This window comes from Delphinus delphis, chromosome 15 (genome assembly GCF_949987515.2).
Source record: "Delphinus delphis chromosome 15, mDelDel1.2, whole genome shotgun sequence".
NCBI lineage: Eukaryota > Metazoa > Chordata > Mammalia > Artiodactyla > Delphinidae > Delphinus > Delphinus delphis.
The window spans coordinates 9,601,710-9,621,081 of NC_082697.1; the positions used below are offsets into that span (position 1 = coordinate 9,601,710).

Sequence of the window (19,372 nt, forward strand, 5' to 3'; positions counted from 1 at the left end):
ATAAATACTTTTTTTAAAGGAGAGAAAAAAAGGATTGCATGGAAAAAGAAAAGTGTGATTATTTCTGGTGATTTTAATTTTCTCTAATGTATTATTTTTATGTCTCCCAGACCTTCTGCATGGAGAAGGAATTGCTTTTAGACTATTTTTCCTGAAGTATTAGATGCTCATAATTCAGATGATACAGTCATATATGAATTCAGTGAGTGTCAACGTGTACAAGGGAGGGACACTGAAATTTGGCGTGGGCATCCCTAATTGCCCAAATTCTGCTACTTAGCCTCAGATAAAATATCTGGAAGATAAAATAAAGAAGATAAAATATCTAGCAGTTATCTCTGATACTCCTTGGCCACGGCCAATGATTGCCTTGTTGCACTGGGATCACCATCATATCTAATCAGCCTCACGGCGTCCTGTCATTTGGATTTCTTCTAGTTATCACAATCTGAAGTTATTAAGTTTTAGGTATTGGTAAGCATTCTCAATGTAACAAGCAATGAATCTCTCCTGGTGGGTGCCCTGTGTTGAAGTTCCATCAGTCACACGTAGCATATTCATCATTGTAAGAGTAAAGTGCTGTCATTATGCATGATAACTGGGGAAGCATTATAAAAATGTAAGTGAGGACAGCACCATGGAGTCCATCGCTGCAAATCTTCAGGAAGCATCCTCTACTCACAGTTAGCCACGCTTGGGTTTGTAGGATGATTTCTGCATAACTGCAGCATCTCCGTCAACATCTTCAAGTCAGAGAGTTGACAAGGTGTACTTACCTTAGTTACTTTCGGAGAAGAGCTCATGGCCAGGAACAGCAAGAGTGGGGCTCTTTACCAGCAGGGCTGGCCGTAAACCATCCAGCTCCACCGACATCCGGCATCTGCTCGGTGTTGCACGTACACAGGATGGTGCCCACAGAAGCTGTTTAGCAGCTGTCAGTAATGAGAAATTATTGTTCCTGGATTTTTTAATTTGACTGTGAACATTTTTAATAATAAAATTACAATCTTGGGCTTCCCTGGTGGCACGGTGGTCGGGAGTCCACCTGCCGATGCGGGGGACACGGGTTCGTGCCCCGGTCCGGGAAGATCCCACATGCCGCGGAGCGGCTGGGCCCGTGAGCCATGGCCGCTGAGCCTGCGCGTCCGGAGCCTGTGCTCCGCAACGGGAGAGGCCACAACAGTGAGAGGCCCGTGTACCGCAAAAAAAAAAAAAAAATTACAATCTTTAATATACTTCTAGATGTATTCTTAAATCCCAGATGTTTGTTCTATGAGGATAGTGACCAACTTTGGCTGACAATTGATTTTAGCACTTAGCTATTTAGGATTTGGCCAAAATACATGTTTGATATGTAAAGTAAAGAGTGAAAATCCTGACTCACAGCCCACATCCTTCTTATCTGACACATGCCCAAAAGTCACCAGTCTTAATAGTCCAGTGTGTCTCATTCTTAAATTTTGGCATGTGTATACCAGGCTTAAAAACGCACAATTTACTTTTTCCATCTCTTATTAAGTTAATAATATATACACTCTCTGCAACTTTCTGTTTCTCCTTTAATGCTGGATGTCTTTCCGTGTCCGTATGCATGTGTCTACTTCATTCTTTTCGATGGCCAAGTAGGAAATTGGTTCAATAATTTATAGTACATTTACAGTATTGTACATATAATACTTCAGCCTTAAAAATCATGTTGTAGAAATTTAATGATGTGAAAATGATTGAAATTATTTTAAGTGCAAGAAAGTAGTCAGTGGAGAGGCAGTGTTGCATTTGGCTAAGAAAGCAAGACTGTCCTGGGTTCTAATCCCAGTTGTTGAGAGAATTAAGTAAAATCATTCAGAGGCACAGTACCTTCCAAAAAATAAGGGTTTAAATTGATGTTGGCCAAGAAGGTTTTTCTACCCCAAAATGTGCACACACACATACAAGATAATTGGAAAAGTCGATATCAAAAAATTAGCAGTTGTTCACAGGTGGCAAGTTGACAATGTGCATTAGTGAGTACAGTTTAAGCTGCTGTAGCAAAACAGCCCAGCACCAGCTCACACAAGGTGGGGGTTTATGTCTGTCTCACGTAGCTGTCCAGAGGTATGCAGGTGGTCTAGGCAGGTAGGCAGCTCTGTCCCCATCATCCAGGGACTTAAGATCTCTCTCTGTATTACAGTACGTTAGGTTACGTATCCGCCATCTGCAGGTATGCTGTCCTCACCTGCTTGTTCACCCTCATGTCTTGGTAACAGCTGGCAAGACAGGTGGAAAGAGAAAAAGTAAAAGGCAAGCCATTTCCTTTTACGAAAGGGACACATTTACCTTCTCTGCCATTTGATTAATGAGGACTTCATCGCAGAATCACCCCTGGCTGCGAGTGAGGCCGAGAAATGTATTCTTTGGCTGGTCAGACGTGAGCTGTACTAAAACTTAGAGATTCTGAGTTTTAGGGTGTGTCTGTTATGAAAAAGAAAAAAGAGCTAATGGGTATGAGACAATGTTCCTTATTTTACTTAGCTGTACTTTAAAATTTTTGAGTTGCCTTCTATTTTAAATTGATAAAGAAAGAATTCATCTTCAATGTAGGAAAAATTAGAAACTACTAATAAACAACATAGAAGAAGCAATTCCTCCTCTCCCAAGACGTTAGCTCTTTGCCCGTCATCCGTGTAGTTTTGGGGCGGGGGGGGTTCTAAATATCCTTGGATGACTGTGTCTTAAGCTTTTCATAAGGCAGTGGGAAATAAGCCTTTTTCCCTTTTCATCTTGTTTCCTGATGCCGTGTGTGCACGTTTGAAGGAGACAAACCCCACAAGTGTGAAGTCTGCAGCAAGTGCTTCAGCCGGAAGGATAAGCTGAAGACCCACATGCGGTGCCACACGGGCGTGAAGCCCTATAAGTGCAAGACGTGTGACTACGCTGCTGCGGACAGCAGCAGCCTCAACAAGCACCTGCGGATACATTCCGACGAGCGGCCCTTCAAATGCCAGATCTGCCCCTACGCCAGCCGCAACTCCAGCCAGCTCACCGTACACCTCCGGTCCCACACAGGTACGTCCTTCATGTGGTCCTTACGCTGCGCTCCCAACTGCCTCTTGCCTAAATCACCGGCACCTTCAAGCACTGAGTCACAACCTAAGTAAAGGACCTGGGCACGTTAGTTCATCCCGTGGTTTGCAGTTTTGCTTTTCATCTGCTCAGAAGTCGCTTTCTCTGTAAAATAGGGAAAAACATCAAGGTTATAACTTTATACACATCTTTATGTAGCTTTAGACCCTATTCACTAGTATTTACTTGAGGAGGTGCGCTAAATGAAGTATAGATATAAGCAATGCATTTTTAATCAGTGTCTGCATAACGTATGGTTAGGCATTTCAGTCGTCTTTTGAAGTTCAGCATGCGACAGCTTGATGAAAAAACTCAGCTGAGTAGGTAACTTAACAAATGATGTATGTTTTCCTTTTAGCAAGTGTGTCTCTTCGCTTTCGATACAGTGGTACTGTGTAACCACCACAAAATCTCAGCAGCATATTATAAAAGCATTTGTTGCTCACGTACTTCAGGTCAGCAGGGAGTTGGCTAGACATTCCATTGATCTTGGCTGGGCTTAATCACATGTGTGGGAAAGGCTGGGTGTCCACTGACCCTGGCTGGGGATCTGCTGGCTGTCTCCTTGCCTTGGCTGGGGCAGTCTGGCTCTGCCCACATGTCTCATAGCCTCCCTCTGGGACCAGTGGGCTACTCCAGGCTTGTCCTTCTCGTGTCAAGGGCAGACCTCTGCATGGAAGGCAAAACAAGTATGCCCCAATGTGTAAGCTCATTTCAAGCCTCTGCTTGCATCCCATTGGCTAAAGTAAGTTAAATGGTTGGGCCTGGTGTCAACGGGTGGGGCTGAGCTCACCCACAGTGGAAGGTCATCCCAGGGTTACATGGCAAAGGCCATTTTTGCACCAACCATCATTCACCAGTTCACCCCACCATCATTCACATCTCTCTGACATGCAGACGCATTCATGGCCTCCCAAAACCCACACAAGTCTAGCCAATCATAGGATCAGGAACTTGCAGTCTCCATCAGGTATAGATATGGCTTCTCTTGACCTAGAGCCTTCTGCAATAAAAAGACAAAGCTGTCTGTCCCCACGCTCCCAGCATGCAGCGGTGAAACGCAGCCAGGATACTTATGATATTCCTCCTGTTCCAAAGGGGAAGAACAGGAGGCGCTTGGCAGTCACTGGTGCACAGATTGCTGAAATCCCTCTGGGCAGGTGTTTCCAGGTCCCCACTCTGGGAACAGGGAATGTTTCTTGATTAGGCGTTGACTCGACCGTGTGCTTTTTGACTCTGCTCCCTGGAGCAGCCTTTCATCACCTCCCTTAACCACTTCTGAAAAGGAGTGGAAAATGTGCCTTTGAGAACCTTTCTCAGCCTGCCTCCTGCCTACCGAAAGTTGGGATCTTTTTAGGTTTTATTTTAGTCTAGACTGACAGCTTTGCTGATAGAGCTATCTTAAAAACGTTGTGAGTTTCCTGTGTATCTGTGTGCCAAAAGCCACACCCATAATTCTTCTGGAGACTTGCCTTTCCTCTAAACTCAATTATAGGCACTTTCGGCAAATAATGTTCTGTAGGTTGAAGCCGGTGCGACTTTTAGGAATCCGTGTCCAGCTGAGAGGACTTACTTGGCACCAACTTTATTCTTTTGGAGATTTTGACAAAGAACCTTGCGCTTACACCCTTCATTTCTCATTTGTTCTTCCCTCTGCGATCAGTTCCCTGGATATGATCTTTGTTCCCAGGCTTTTGTCGTACTTTGAAAATCTTTTGCTGGTTGAAGATGGGAAACTTCATCTAACCCAGCACATCTTTGATTTTCTGTATTCTCGCTAAATTCCATTTTGAAAATGGCCAGTTCTTTTTGGAATTTGTCTCTTTCTTGTGGGACCTTATCATATGCAGCTTGTAAGACGCTTTCACTGTTCTGCTTAGAACTAATGAATCTCTTTGCTCAAGTTCAGAATTCAGTGGGTACATTTTCTATCTTCTAAGTTACGACAGGTGACAGTTTTCCCAAATGCTTGCCGTGAAATGTGTGCACTGCCACTCTTCCAGCCTTTACCTGCCCCCCAAACCCAAAGCTACGGATTTTAGTTTTCTGTTACGGCAGCGCTCTGTTTCTCGATGCCAATATGTATATCAGTTATCTGTTGTCACAATAATGCAGTGTAACAAAAAACCCCACAGAACCTCAGTGGATACAACAACATGCCTTCTCTGTTCATGTTTGGGGATCAGCTGGGTGTCATCTGGGCAACTCTGCTGGTCTTTGCTGGGCTCACTTACAAATCTCAGAATCTGCTGGCTGTGGGCTGGCTGTCCACTGGCCTTGGCTGCAACAATCCAGCTGTGCTCCACGTCTGTCGTCCTCCTCCTGGGATCAGCGGGTAGGACAGGATTGACCTTCTCCTGGCGATGGATGACAGAGGTACAAGCGAGCAAACCCCGATTCACAAACCCATTCAAGCCATTACTTGTATCAAGTCTAGTTAACATACCATCAGGCAAATCCAATGACGTGATAGAGCCTATTTTGTTAGGGGTCGTGGCAAGTCATCCTGTCCCTGTCGGGCGAGCATGCATAATCACATACATGGCAGAGGCCATGGCTACGGGGAGCGATAGGAGGTGGGGAGGTCTGGGGACATTAATCTGCTACAGCAAGTTAAGACATTGGCATAACTGGCGCCCATCTGATTTTCTTCAGAAATCTCCTCAGCCTCGGTTAGAGGCACTGAAGGATTCATTTAGGGAAGTTGTTCAGAATCGTCTTAACTTAGGAGGGTAAACTTAACCATTTCATTTATAATAGCATCTTTAAGTTGGTCTAGAAAAAGTATATTTTCTAAAAATTTAAATGTATGCCATTTATGCAGTATCTCCATGGAATGTTCATTTCCCTTTTATGAATCTGCGGCACTTGTAAAATTTTACAAATTGTAAAATTAATAGGATTTTGTCTTTACCCTTCCATCGCTTTGATCGACTATATTGTCTCGGTGGCAACCTAAACTCAAGAGATCTGTCAGCTTAAATATATCAGTTGCTTGTTCACAGAGCAACATTCATTAAGTCCTCACCAGGTACCAGACACTGCGAGGGTCAGGTAGTGGGCAGGAATGAACGTAGTCATTAGCTTTGGGGAGCTTATGGTCCAGTGGCACTGGTACTGACCAGTCTGCCTCATTTAAGAAATAAATCTATGGTGAAAAGGAAAAAGAAGAAGATAATGATGATGAAAAGATTTAAACCCTTTGCCTTCACGTCAAAAAGTGTTGTTAAGCTCTGCGACTCAGCTGTGAGATCTGGTTATCTGGTTTTTCTGGGTTTGACCTCTGCTAAATTGCTTTTAAAAAAAAAAAAGAAGGCAAACAGATCGTCACTAATTTGGGCAGTGATGTAACTGAAGACCTAGCAGAACATTCTAGAGCAGTGATTCTTCCTCTGAGTCCACAGACACCTCCACCCAGGGATCCATGAGTAGAATTTAGGAGGGCCCTGAACTTGGAGGAGGAAAAAAATTACATCTCCATTTTCACTCATCTTTCTGAAATGTGATGTGTCCTTCAGTTATGAAAATAGGCATCCAGTCTGATTACAGTGCATGTGAACTTGTCGCCAGTAGAAATCACAGATCTTTTTATAATGTGTTTTTGATAGATCAAAACATCGTTTACACTCTTCTCTATTTAGAAATTGGTGTCGTCGCTAGACCCACCGCTAGAGCTTGTTACTTAATGGACACACGTTGCCAAATCACAATTTAATTATTTAATAATTTTCAATATAATTAGTTTGTTTTGTATTCCTTTTGATTTTTATTTTAGTTTACTTTGTGCATTTAAACATTACCCCGAGAAAGCGTGCATGGGTTTCACTAAACCACCAGAAAGGGGTCCGTGGCATAAAAAATGTTGAGAGCAACATTCTAAGACAGAAGTCAGCCAACTTTTTCTATAAAGAGCCAGATAGTAAATATACTTTAGGCTTAGCGGGCCATACAGTGTCTATCACAGTTTACTCACCTCTGCCAGTTGTAGCATGAAAGCAACCAGAAACAACACTCAACAAATGGACATGGCTGTGTTACAATAAAACTTTATTTACAAAAACAGGCTGTGGGCTAGATTTGGCTCACAGTGTGTATAGCTTACCATTCCTTGTTCTAGGGTTTCACGTGAATGATCTCAGCGGCATTTAGTCATGCAAAGCGTTGTTTAGTTTGGGGCTTCTTCCTTTTCTCGAAGCTTGTTTAATTGCTCCATCATTAATTGCATTTATTAAGCAGCTCATTGTGATGTTATAGGTCTTATACCAAAAAGCCAGAACACAATCCCACTCTTTTGAGCTTATGGTAAGAAAGCAAACATTGGTCATATGTACAGATAATCACCTGGCATCCAAGAATACCAGCTTTGGCTACATACTCTAAGATGTTAACCAATATGTGACATTCTGGAAAGGGTAGCACTATAGAGACAATTAAAAATATCAGAGATTTCAGGGGTTCCGGGAGCGGGGTTAGGGGTGAATAGGTGTAGCACAGGGCATCTTTAGAGAAGTGACACTATCCTGTATGCTACTGTAATGGTAGATATGTAATAGTATACATTTGTTGAAACCCATAGAAATATACAAAACAGAGTAAATCCACATGTCAACTGGAGTTTAGTTAATAATAATCTATTAATATTGGTTCATCAGTTGTAACAAATGTACTGCATTAATGCAAAATGTTAATAATAGGGAAACGACGTGCAGGGGAGAGAAGGAGGGAGCATATGGGAACTCTTTACTTTCTGTATAATCTCCCCAAACCTAAAACTGCTCTAAAAAAGTAAAGTCTTTTAATTACAAAGAAAAAAAAAAAAGAATACCCGCTTTGGAATCAGCCTGGGTTGGAATCCAAGCTCTGCCATGTACTACCGAGTGACTGGAAACAAGTGATAGAGTCGCTCCAGGCCTCAGCCTCCTCATTTGTACAGTAGTGTTGGGAATAATATTGATAATAGTACCCACCTCATGGGAATGTCGGGATCATCAAGTGAGACCATTCTTGTGGAATGCTCAGCAGGGCGCCTGCCGTCCGGGAAGCCACCGAAGAACCTTAGCTGCTGTTGTTTCGCTTGCTTAAACAATATTGCAATGGGCGGGGTCACCAATTTGCTTGAATTATCAGATGATTGGGACTTAGCGTTCACTGAGGAAATAAACTTGGAATATCATGTCCTTTCAGATGTTGCAATTTCGCTTTTCCTGTTCATCTTTCACCGAACATGAATTAAAAAAAAAAAAATCAAGCAGCTGGATTTTGTAACTTCACAAGTAAAGAAGGCAGCTGGCAATGTGGGATAAATAAATTGTGCGCAATAAACACGTCTTTATTAATAAAAATCTGCATGAAGTGTAAGCTGGGCGTTTCAATCATTGTAAAAAGAATATTCTGATGAGTGAGCATGGAGCTGACTGATTTGAAAATGTGCCCTTGAATCTGTTACAACATGTAACTCAACCAAAATCAACGGATTATGCACAATTATGCAACTGTGAATGGTTCCCTAGCAGAGTGAACACAATAACCGTAGGAACGATAGCTTGATTGTTTTCAAGGATATACTAAGTGTATTCGCAAATCTTATTTTTTTTTACTGGGGACAGTTAAATAGCTTGATTTTCAATCTCCGTTTTTCTTCTGGGTGTTATAATGGTGGTGGTGGTTTAAGTTTGGGAAAAGGAGAGAAGCCCCCGACCCCTCTTTTTTTTTCTCCCAGGGGCTGCTAGGAGCTGCAGTTAGAAGGTCTCCACCCGCCTGCCTTGGTATAAGCGATTTTCTGGTGTGTGCTTCGGGGGGATCCGCTATGGTTGTTGCCTGCCTGTTCTTATCGAAACTCACCTTGTGTTGACAGGGGACGCCCCCTTCCAGTGCTGGCTCTGTAGCGCCAAGTTCAAAATCAGCTCGGACTTGAAAAGGCACATGCGCGTGCACTCGGGGGAGAAGCCTTTCAAGTGCGAGTTCTGCAATGTCCGCTGCACCATGAAGGGGAACCTCAAGTCGCACATCCGCATCAAGCACAGCGGGAACAACTTCAAGTGTCCGCATTGCGACTTCCTGGGGGACAGCAAGGCCACGCTCCGCAAGCACAGCCGGGTGCACCAGTCCGAGCACCCCGAGAAATGTTCCGAGTGCAGCTACTCCTGTTCCAGCAAGGCCGCCCTGCGCATCCACGAGCGCATCCACTGCACCGACCGGCCCTTCAAGTGCAGCTACTGCAGCTTCGACACCAAGCAGCCCAGCAACCTGAGCAAGCACGTGAAGAAGTTCCACGGCGACGTGGTCAAGACCGAGGCCTCGGAGAGGAAAGACACGGGCCGGCAGAGCAGCCGCCAGGTGGCCAAGCTGGACGCCAAGAAGACTTTCCACTGTGATCGGTGCGATGCCTCCTTCATGCGCGAGGACTCGCTCCGCAGCCACAAGCGGCAGCACAGTGAGTACAATGAGAATAAGAGCTCGGATGTGACCGTCCTGCAGTTTCAGATCGACCCCAGCAAGCAGCCCGCCGCGCCCCTCACTGTGGGGCACCTCCAGGTGCCCCTCCAGCCCAGCCAAGTGCCCCCGTTCAGCGAGGGCAGAGTCAAAATCATCGTTGGCCATCAGGTGCCCCAGGCAAACACCATCGTCCAGGCTGCGGCGGCCGCAGTGAACATCGTACAGCCCGCCTTGGTGGCGCAGAACCCAGAGGAACTGCCCGGAAACAGCCGGCTGCAGATCTTACGCCAGGTCAATCTGATCGCCCCTCCTCATTCCTCGGGGTGTCCGAGCGAGGCGGCGGCGATGCCCCAGCCGGCTGTCCTGCTGACCACTCACGACCAGACGGACGGAGGCACTTTGCACCAGACCCTCATCCCCACGGCCCCGGGCGGCCCCCAGGAAGGCTCTGGCAACCAGACTTTCATCACCAGTTCGGGCATTACTTGCACTGACTTCGAAGGCCTGAACGCTCTGATTCAGGAGGGGACCGCTGAAGTGACTGTGGTCAGCGACGGAGGCCAGAACATCGCCGTGGCCACCACGGCTCCGCCCATATTCTCCACCACCTCTCAGCAAGAACTACCCAAGCAGACTTACTCCATCATCCAAGGAGGCGCCCACCCAGCTTTGCTCTGTCCGGCGGATTCCATACCAGACTAGTGCTTATAAAACAAAAGAAAGGGGGAAAAAGGAGTGACCAAAAAAGAAGTCAGAAATGGAATTCTGTGAGAGGTTTGCCCTTAATGTTTTTAAGGATTGTTGTGAAAACACCCCACCCCCATAATAAATGGTAATTTTATACTGCTTACTGAAATTTTTTTATGCTCCGATAGTTGTGAGACCTCTGGATCGCGGTGTTCTCAGTGCTGTAGAATCTTAAATACTACCAAGATGATCCCGATTAGGGCTTGGAATGAAATGAATTGAGTAGTGAATACATTTGTTTGCTTCCAACTTGATTTGCAAACTCTAATAAAGGTTTTTTCCACCTCATTACATTTGTGTAGTAGATGGTGCTTCTAAGCCTCTCCTAAGACCCCATCCTGAAATACCCCCAGTGTTTGGGGTAATAGTGTTTTAATACATGGATACAAATCTATCGGCATGAAGGACCATTTTCTACATAATGGTACATGGATTTTTGATCAAAAAGAAAAAAGTTTAGCGTAAATGAGGGGAAAAAAGGAATGGTTTCCTAATAAATTGATACATCATTAAAACATAACAAATGTTAGTGATTCTTCAGAGTCACAGTATGATTTGGGTTATTGGGGTTTGAATTATCTAATTAAAGAGAACTTGAAGAAGCAAAGCTTCTTAGTCCTCTCTCATAAATAGTATATAAATGCCTTACCTTCTTCACAGTCAAATATGTGTGGTGCCTAAAGTGACCCAACTACCATTTTTATTTTGAAACTTCAGAGTGACAAACCTGACGTTTCTGTTTAGATGCTGATATAATTAACCTTTAGGTTAGGTTAATTATAATTAACCTTTAGGACAGTTTTCTAGGATGGCATTGTTTTAGATAGTAAGATACGTGCAGTCCCAGGGATCAGATGAGAGGGATTGGAAAAGCACCTAGGTCCAAAGCATGGGCTGTACTGACGAGAGGGAAATTTCAAATTTGTCTGTTTTGAATTGAAATGCTGTGTAATCAGTAGATGGCGCCAGAGAGCGATCTCAAATTACCCGTGCTTGGATCCAAAGACCTGAATTTGGGTCTTCATCTCTGATTTCCAGCTTCTAGCGTTATCTTCAACTCAGGGTGGGCTCTTAATAAACACTGCATAAATGAAACATGCTGTCACAGAGCATGAGCAAGGATTGGTGAGGAGGGGAGGTTACTCTTGTGAGAGAAGCATATTTAAAATGTGAGAACACTTTAGATACATTTTTACCAGAGTAATCAACATTTTAATTTTATTCCCTAACACACAAACTTATTAAAATTCTCATGCATATCAATTCACTTTTACATAAAGATATTATTCCCTCCCCCCCTTTTTTTGGTAATAACAAACTAAGGAAATATGGAAAATGGTGATGCTGAAAACCTTGAGAATTGCCTGTTGGAAATAGAAAGTCAGCATCCCTTAGGATACACATACAGGGACTTCCCCAGTGATCCAGTGGTTAAGACGCGGTGCTTCCAATGCAGGGGACGCGGGTTCCATCCCTGGTCGGGGAACTAAGATCCCACATGCTGCGCAGCGTGGCCAAGAAAAAAAAGAAAACACATACATATATATATATATATATATATATATATATATATATATATCCTCAAGCTGGGCTTTGTCTTCTTTCTTTTCATTTTTGATCCTTCTTCGCCAGAAATGATTTTTGTATCAGCAGTGATGATAATGCGTCATAACTATGGTTTGGTAAGAAATCAAACAAGCTTGCAGCTTACTCTGTTAGTATTTTATCACTTTAGAATTACTGCTTGCAGTGCTTTAGGAAACTATTCAGCCATTGGATTTTACCTGGGAAACTTCTATTGTCATGAACCTGTGTTCTACATCTTTTTTCCCAGTGTGCCCCTAGTTTCAACTTTTAAATGATTTTTTTCCTGATTATAAATGTAATGTGTATTCAAGATAAAAAATATGGGACACACGTTATAGATCTTCCTCGACGTACGAACGGGTTATGTCCTGATAAACCCATTGTAAGCTGAAAATATCATTAAGTTGAAAATGCATTTAATACAGCTAACCTACCAAGCATCATAGCTTAGCCTCACCTACCTTAAATGTGCTCAGAACATTTACATTAGCCAACAGTTGGGCAAAATCTGCCTATTTTAGAAGAGAATATTGAATAGGTCATGTAATTTAATGAATACAGAAAGTGAAAAACACAGATTGGAGGGGTACAGAATGATTGTAAGTGTATCAGTTGTTCACCTTCGTGATCCCATGGCCGACTCACTGCCACTGCCCAGCATCGGGAGAAAGAATCAGACCACATAGTGCTAGCCCAGGAAAAGATCAAAATTCGAAGTATGATTCTATTGAATGTGTATTGCTTTTGTACCATCGTAAAGTCAAAAAATTGTTGAGCCATCGTAAGTTGGGGACCATCTGTATGTATATTAAGAAAAATTTAAAAGTCACTAATAATTTTACTATCCAGGTGTAAAAATTGTGACCATTTTAATGGACTTCCTTCTAATCTTTTTTTTCTATGCTTGTGTATGTTTTCTATTTTTTAAATTTATTTTATTTATTTATGGCTGCATCAGGTCTTAGTTGCGGCATGTGGGATCTTTCATTGTGCTGCGGGCTCTTTGTTGTGGCGCGTGGGCTTCCTTCGAGTTGTGACATGCAGGCTTCTCTCTAGTTGTGGCGTGCAGGTTTTCTCTCTCTAGTTGTGGCACACGGGCTCTCTCATTGAGGCGTGCGAGCTCAGTAGTCGTGGCACGCAGGCTCAGTTGCCCCACGGCGTGTGGGATCTTAGTTCTCCCACCAGGGATTGAACCCGCGTCCCCTGCATTGGAAGGTGAATTCTTTACCATTGGACCACCAGGGGAGTCCCGTATGTATGTTTTCTACTCCAGTTACAGAGTTGGGGTTGAATTGAGCGTACTATTTTCTTTTTATATACTATATTTCTCTTTATATCATTATATCTCCGCGGAACTGCTGCCCTCCATAGATACGTATAATGCATATACACACACATGCGTATTTGGATTTTTTTAACAAACTACGACAGCAAAACTTGTTCCTTGTGATAACCTATATATAGAATTGTACAAAAACCAAGCCAATAATCTCCTAATCTCCAGCCTATTCTCATTCCACCCAAGGTAAGTAAGGTCTCTGTGTTCATACCAACTTAAAAGATAACCTAGAAAAGGCTTTCCCTTATCTTTATAGTAATTGCATCACACTATGTACGTTTCTCTCTACCTTGCCCTTATTATTCCATTTATTAACAGTACTGCGTGTCAGTACAGCTATGCCTTTTTTTTTAAGCAAACGGTAGACTATGACTTACCATGTTATAAGCACCATGCTTTATTCACCCATCTCCATCTTCATGAGTATTTTGGTTGTTTGGGGGTGTGTTTGCCATTACAAACTGCCACAGTAAACATCCTACATAGTTCCTCTTATTCAGTTGTGCTTTCTTTTCTTTCTGTAGGTTAGAGTCCCCAAAGTGCGTTTCAATGAGTTTCTGTAGTTTGTACTTGCATAGATTCAGATGAGTTTTTCAAAACGATAGTCTCGTTGGTGGCGCTGGTGGTGCGGGCTCCAGCTATCACGAATCTTGTTATCCATCTTTTGAAGTTTTGTAGGTCTGATGTGTGAAAATGGTAATCTGGTCTTTGTGCGTTTCCTGAGCTGGTGTTTTGATCTGCATCTCTGTGACACCTCTGCATAGACTTGTTGATTATTTGCATTTTTCTTATCTATGAACTTTAAACTCATACTCTTATTTTTTTCCTTGGGTTGCTGGGCACCTGGGGATGTGAACCCCATGTCTGTCAAATGGTGCTGAGTTTTCTCCCCTCCTATCCTTTGTCTTTTGACTTTCCTCATGGTGCTATTTCCATCTAAAAATAATCATTTTGTATTCAGTCAGATTCTTCTAGTGCTTTATTTGTGGCTCCTGTATTTTCTAAGAAAGTCCTCCCTTCCCCTGAGGTTTTTTTCTTTAATATTTTCATTATTTGTTTTCAGTTTCTGCAGCCAGAATTCATATTTATGTGTGTATGGTATAGGAGTTTAGCTGCCCCATTATAACCAGGACCATGTGTTAAACAAAATATTATTTTCCTTGGAACTGAAATCTTAATTTCACCTTTAGATGAAGTTCCCATATATACTTGTCTCTATCTCTAGAATCTCCGTTTTGTCTCACTGATCTTTATAATTCTCTGGGTTGCCAACATTACATATTTGATTATATTAGCATTAAGGTAATCCTTAGTATCTTTTAGACTTGCAAAGCCTCCCCGTAGCTATTATTTTCCAAAATTTTCTTAGCAATTCTTAACTATTCATATTTCTAAACGAACTTCATTTTGTCCATTACCCCTCCCCCCATAAAAAGTAAACCTTTTGAGGATTTGTATTAGAATCGTATGTGTATGGTTACATGAACTCATGAAAAGAATGACTTTAAAAACTGTTAAATCTGGGACTTCCCTGGCAGTCCAGTGGTTAAGACTGCACACTTCCACTGCAGTGGGCACGGGGTTGATCCCTGGCTGGGGAACTAAGATCCCACGTGCCACACAGCACAGCCAAAAAAATAAAAAGTAAATGTTAAATCTTCCACCCAAAAACTTTTTTTTAAACCCTGTTGTAATATATAGTTTTCTTCATATACAGTCTATTCTTATTAAATAGGGCCTGTATTTTCTTGTTGTTTTGAATTCTATTGTAACTGTAAATAGGATTTTTTGTGTTAAAATAATTATTTGTTGCAAGCATAGGGAATAGCTATATTTGGTATATTTGTCTATATTGTACTACCTTAGAAAAAAATTTTTATTCATTGACAGTATTTATTAGAAACTCTTGGTCGCTGATAAATATGACATGATGGTTGTGGTATAGTCACCTCATTCCCAGGTGTTTTTTTCTCGTCCCTTGCAATACTTATACTACTTATTTTGCATTCTTGTCCTATTGTATTAGTCAGAACCTCCAAACAATGTTGAAAGAGCTGGCATCCCTGTTGCATCTCTGATTTTAACTTGAATGGCTTTAGAATTTCCCAATTTAATATAATATATGCTATTCCTTGGGTGGCAGTTTTTATAGTACTTAGTCATTTTCTTCTCCCATCTTCAGAGTTTTTATCAAGGTGGGTTGCTGATTATTGTCAAATATCTCTTAACTATCTCTTGACATAAATATTTGGGTTTTGTACTTACATATGTTGATATGTGAATTAGTGTAGGACATAGCCTGGTACTGAAGCCTTTTGCATTCCTGAAACAAACCGTCTAGGTCATGTTGGATTGTTCTTCTAATACATTCCTAGATTTCATTTACTAATATTTTCCTTGAAATTTTTATAACCGTATGTGTAAGTACAGTTGAATGCTGGTTTTCTTCTTTGTTCTCTGACTTTGCTTGTTTGTTTGTTTTAGGTTATGTTTCTCTGAAAATAAATTGAGGCTCTTTCTTCCTTTTTCAGTGACCAGCAATAGTTTGTTATTTCAGGAATTATCTGTTTATTTTCTGGGCTGATACCCTTTTTCATTGTACATTCTTAACAAACTTTCCATTTTTTTCTGTAATTAATGGTCTATTTGGACTTTATGTCTCAACCTGATAAATTTTGGTAATACATACTTTGCAAAAGAAAAAATCATTCATTTTGCTCTGTAATTCCACTTAACATTCTCCTAAAATTATTTTAGAATCTTTGGCTTTTTTTTCTTTTTTTTTTGATCTAACAGTGCTCTTGTTACTTTTTTGGGGGGGTGGTGGTTTTAGGGGAGTTTGGGGTGGGTTGTGTTTTATTTGTATTTTCAGTCTTCTCCTTAGGTAGTTTGCCAGGAGTTTATCTGTTTTGTCATTTATGTAAAAGTAAAGCTTTTGCTTTTATTTATTCTCTCTCTACTCCGCCATTTTATTCATTTCAGCATGTATCTTTATTTCAGCACTATCTTTATTAATTCTTTCCCCTGCTTTTCTTTCCGTTTATTTTGTTAGTCTAATTTCCTGTGTTAAGTTCACTTATTTTCAGCCTTTAATAATGGGGAAGTATTTAAAGCTGTGTATTTTCCAGTATGACTTCACCTATGTTAAAAGATCATTTTTTTCAAAGTTAAATCGTGACTGCCATACAAATATAAAATGAGCATGTGTTAGCAATTTTATCTAATTCATTAATTAATGAGGAAATCAGTAAGTTGTTACAACAGGTTTGAAGGGGAATTCAATGAATGCTTACACAGGCAATCAGGAATGCTGAAAGAAACTTACAGACAGATGCAAAACTGGTTGGGGTCTACAGGGCAACCATCAGTTGCATTCCACCCACAAGGTGTGTTTACATTCTTATATGTTTTTTGCATTATTATAGGTTTCTGTAACTCACAAAGTTGTAAAATAGCTCAAAAACGCTAAAAGGCATTGACCGCTATAGGATTAGATAACCCAGAGCTGGGATATGACGGGACAACCAGTAGTCTTTTTTGCCAATTTCCAAGGCTTTCAGAAATTTTCATGACATCCATATCCCTATAGATTTTTATATGAAGTGTCCTTCTTTCGTAAATTTCTAGATACTTCGTTATTTCAGTTTTAGGGTTGGTTGGTTTGTTCCGGAAGTCAGGGGGATAAAACCCAAGAGTTATATAAAGGTTTATGTCTTATTTTTCAAGTAGTTACAGTTTGTGAAACTATATTTTCATTTTTGGTTTCTGATATTAATGAGTTTTGATCTGAGAATATGACCTGTAAAATACGCGCTTTTTGTAATTTATTAGTTTTCTTTATAGCCATGTACATGACCAAGTTTTGTAAACGTTTGAGGAGATCTATGAATCAAGTATGTTGACTTTGTTATTCAGATTCTCTCAGTTTTCGTCTGCTTGATAAACTTTGAAAGAAGTATTTTTAAGCCTCTTACTGTGGCTGTGTTTTTTTATCGTGCTTTTCTTGTATTACTGTGTTTCATTTTATTATACTTTGTCATATGTCGTTTGATGCATGTGAGTTTGTGGCTATCATGTGTGTGTTCTTTGTCAATTTTACATTTTACCCTTTAGTATATGCCTGATCTTTCTATTTAATAGCTTTGGGCCTTAAATTACACTTTATTTAATAACAGTATTCTAAGTCTTATTTTATATTTTATTACATTTGCTTGGTTTATCTTTCCCATTCAGTGGTTTAATATCTTCCTTTAATAGCATGTCTTTGTCTTTGGTTGGAGAAGTCAAACTGTTTGCATTTCTCGTAGTAACGTATACTTGGTATTATTCATTTCTGTCTTATTTAATATTTACTATTTATTAAACTTTGTAATTTTCTCCTTTTTCTTTTCTAACTTTTCACTATGTTCTTGAAAGTTCTTATATGTTTCCATTCTGCTAATAGTTACTTTCTAAACTCTAGCGATTATTTTTAAATCGATTCCTCTGTTGCTATATCAGATATAAATATCAACTAGGCCCAAACCTTTCATTAAGAAGTCTCCTCCTCACAAGAGGAGGCCGTTGGGCCACATCTCTTTCTACAACCCCTCTCTCCAAATCCTGGGTGTTGCTGAGGTAGCTTGTGAGTTTACTTCCAGGCTTTTGTTAAGTCTTGCCCTACAGTATGTCTCTTATGTTCCAATTCCCAAATGACCACATCAACTGAGATTTAACCAAAGATTACAACATTCGTTGTTCACCATAATTTCTTAAACTCTTCTTCCCGTATTTCACATCTTTACTCTGAGTTTATCCTTATTCCATTAATTTCTTGACTATATTCCTTAGAAAGGGCACATAAGCTGGTATTTCTTTTGCCCCAGCAGATGAATGATACCTTTGCACAGCGGATTCTTTTCTCTTCAGTAATCTTTAAATTCTGTTCTCGTGGAGATGAGAAGTTTGATACTGATCTGATCCATTTCTTGAATGCCCTAGATCCAGCGACCAGCAAAGTTGAGACAAAATGGTAGTGTTGCCAGGAAAAAAAGTTGGGAGGTCTCTCACCTCAGCCAGGTCAGGTTGAGAGAACCAATCTCTGAAATTTCCAGAACAGAGGGAGGGGACTGAAAACGGGAAACATTACTAATCTTGAAAAATTTTTGTTGTTCATTTCATCCCACTCCTCAGCAACAAAATTATAGTTCTATAAATTGAAACACATTTTTTATTCCCTTTGACCGTAGGGCTCCAAGCTTTAAACATTTCTTTTACATCAAATTATCATTCAAAACAACTTTTTGTTGTTGTTATGTTGTAAACTACATAAATATATTACACATTTTTGATAAATAATTAAAATAAGCAAGAATATATCTTAATGCGTTTGATAGGCCTAGTTTTTCATCAGTTTATATATCTGTGATGATATTACTTAAAAAAAAAATTTTTTTTACCAATTGCTAGAATGAGATACAGATCTCTTTCAGTTATAGTCCCAATTTTCTTTTTTTATTGATGTAAATGCTGAGAAGTCTCATTCGCATAAATAAGGATAGAGACATAGAAAGTGTATTGTTACAGCAATGCTTCTCAATTATTTTAATTCCTTCTGAGTTAAATGCCAGAAAATCATACAATGATCAATCATAATTATTTGGGTCAATTTCGTTAAAAGCAAAGAAATGAAAACCACCTGGGATTTCTTTCCCAGTCATGGACCAATTACTTTCTCAACCTCGGCACCATGAGTCACCTTCTGGGTGTACTCTTAGATGATCAGTTTTAGGGAAAAGTACACATCAAAGTTGAGGATCTGAGAATTGATTTCCTCAATCATGCCCATACACCTCGTGACAAATCTTTGTATATTCCCCAAATACAAGAACCCCAATTGAAGGCCCTTGCCCTGGAGCAGGGTTCAGCAAACTTCTTCGGTAAAGGACCAGGTAGATGCCACGGAGCAACTAAGCCCGTGTGCCACAACTACTGAGCCTGTGCTCTAGAACCCACATGCCACAACTACTGAGCCCACGTGCCACAACTACTGAGCCCACGTGCCACAACTACTGAGCCCACGTGCCACAACTACTGAAACCCATGCACCTAGAGCCTGTGCTCCGCCACAAGAGAGCCACTGCAATGAGAAGCCCACGCACCGCAACGAAGAGTAGCCTCCAC

The 19,372-nt window shown here is 40.9% G+C and overlaps 1 protein-coding gene across 4 annotated transcripts in view; it reads left to right on the forward strand.

The window, feature by feature from the left end:
* Positions 1-19,372, forward strand: part of ZFP64 (ZFP64 zinc finger protein) — a 78,589-nt gene that overhangs the window by 19,163 nt on the left and 40,054 nt on the right. For 3 of the 4 annotated variants that reach the window (XM_060033393.2, XM_060033394.2, XM_060033397.1), the window contains exons 5-6: positions 2,794-3,045; positions 8,957-10,559. In XM_060033393.2, coding sequence (XP_059889376.1) covers positions 2,794-3,045; positions 8,957-10,239 — 1,535 coding nt within the window. In that variant the 3' untranslated portion in view covers positions 10,240-10,559. Of the gene's footprint in view, positions 1-2,793; positions 3,046-8,956; positions 10,560-19,372 lie in introns of those variants that run through there. The other variant, XM_060033395.2, reaches the window with a different exon arrangement.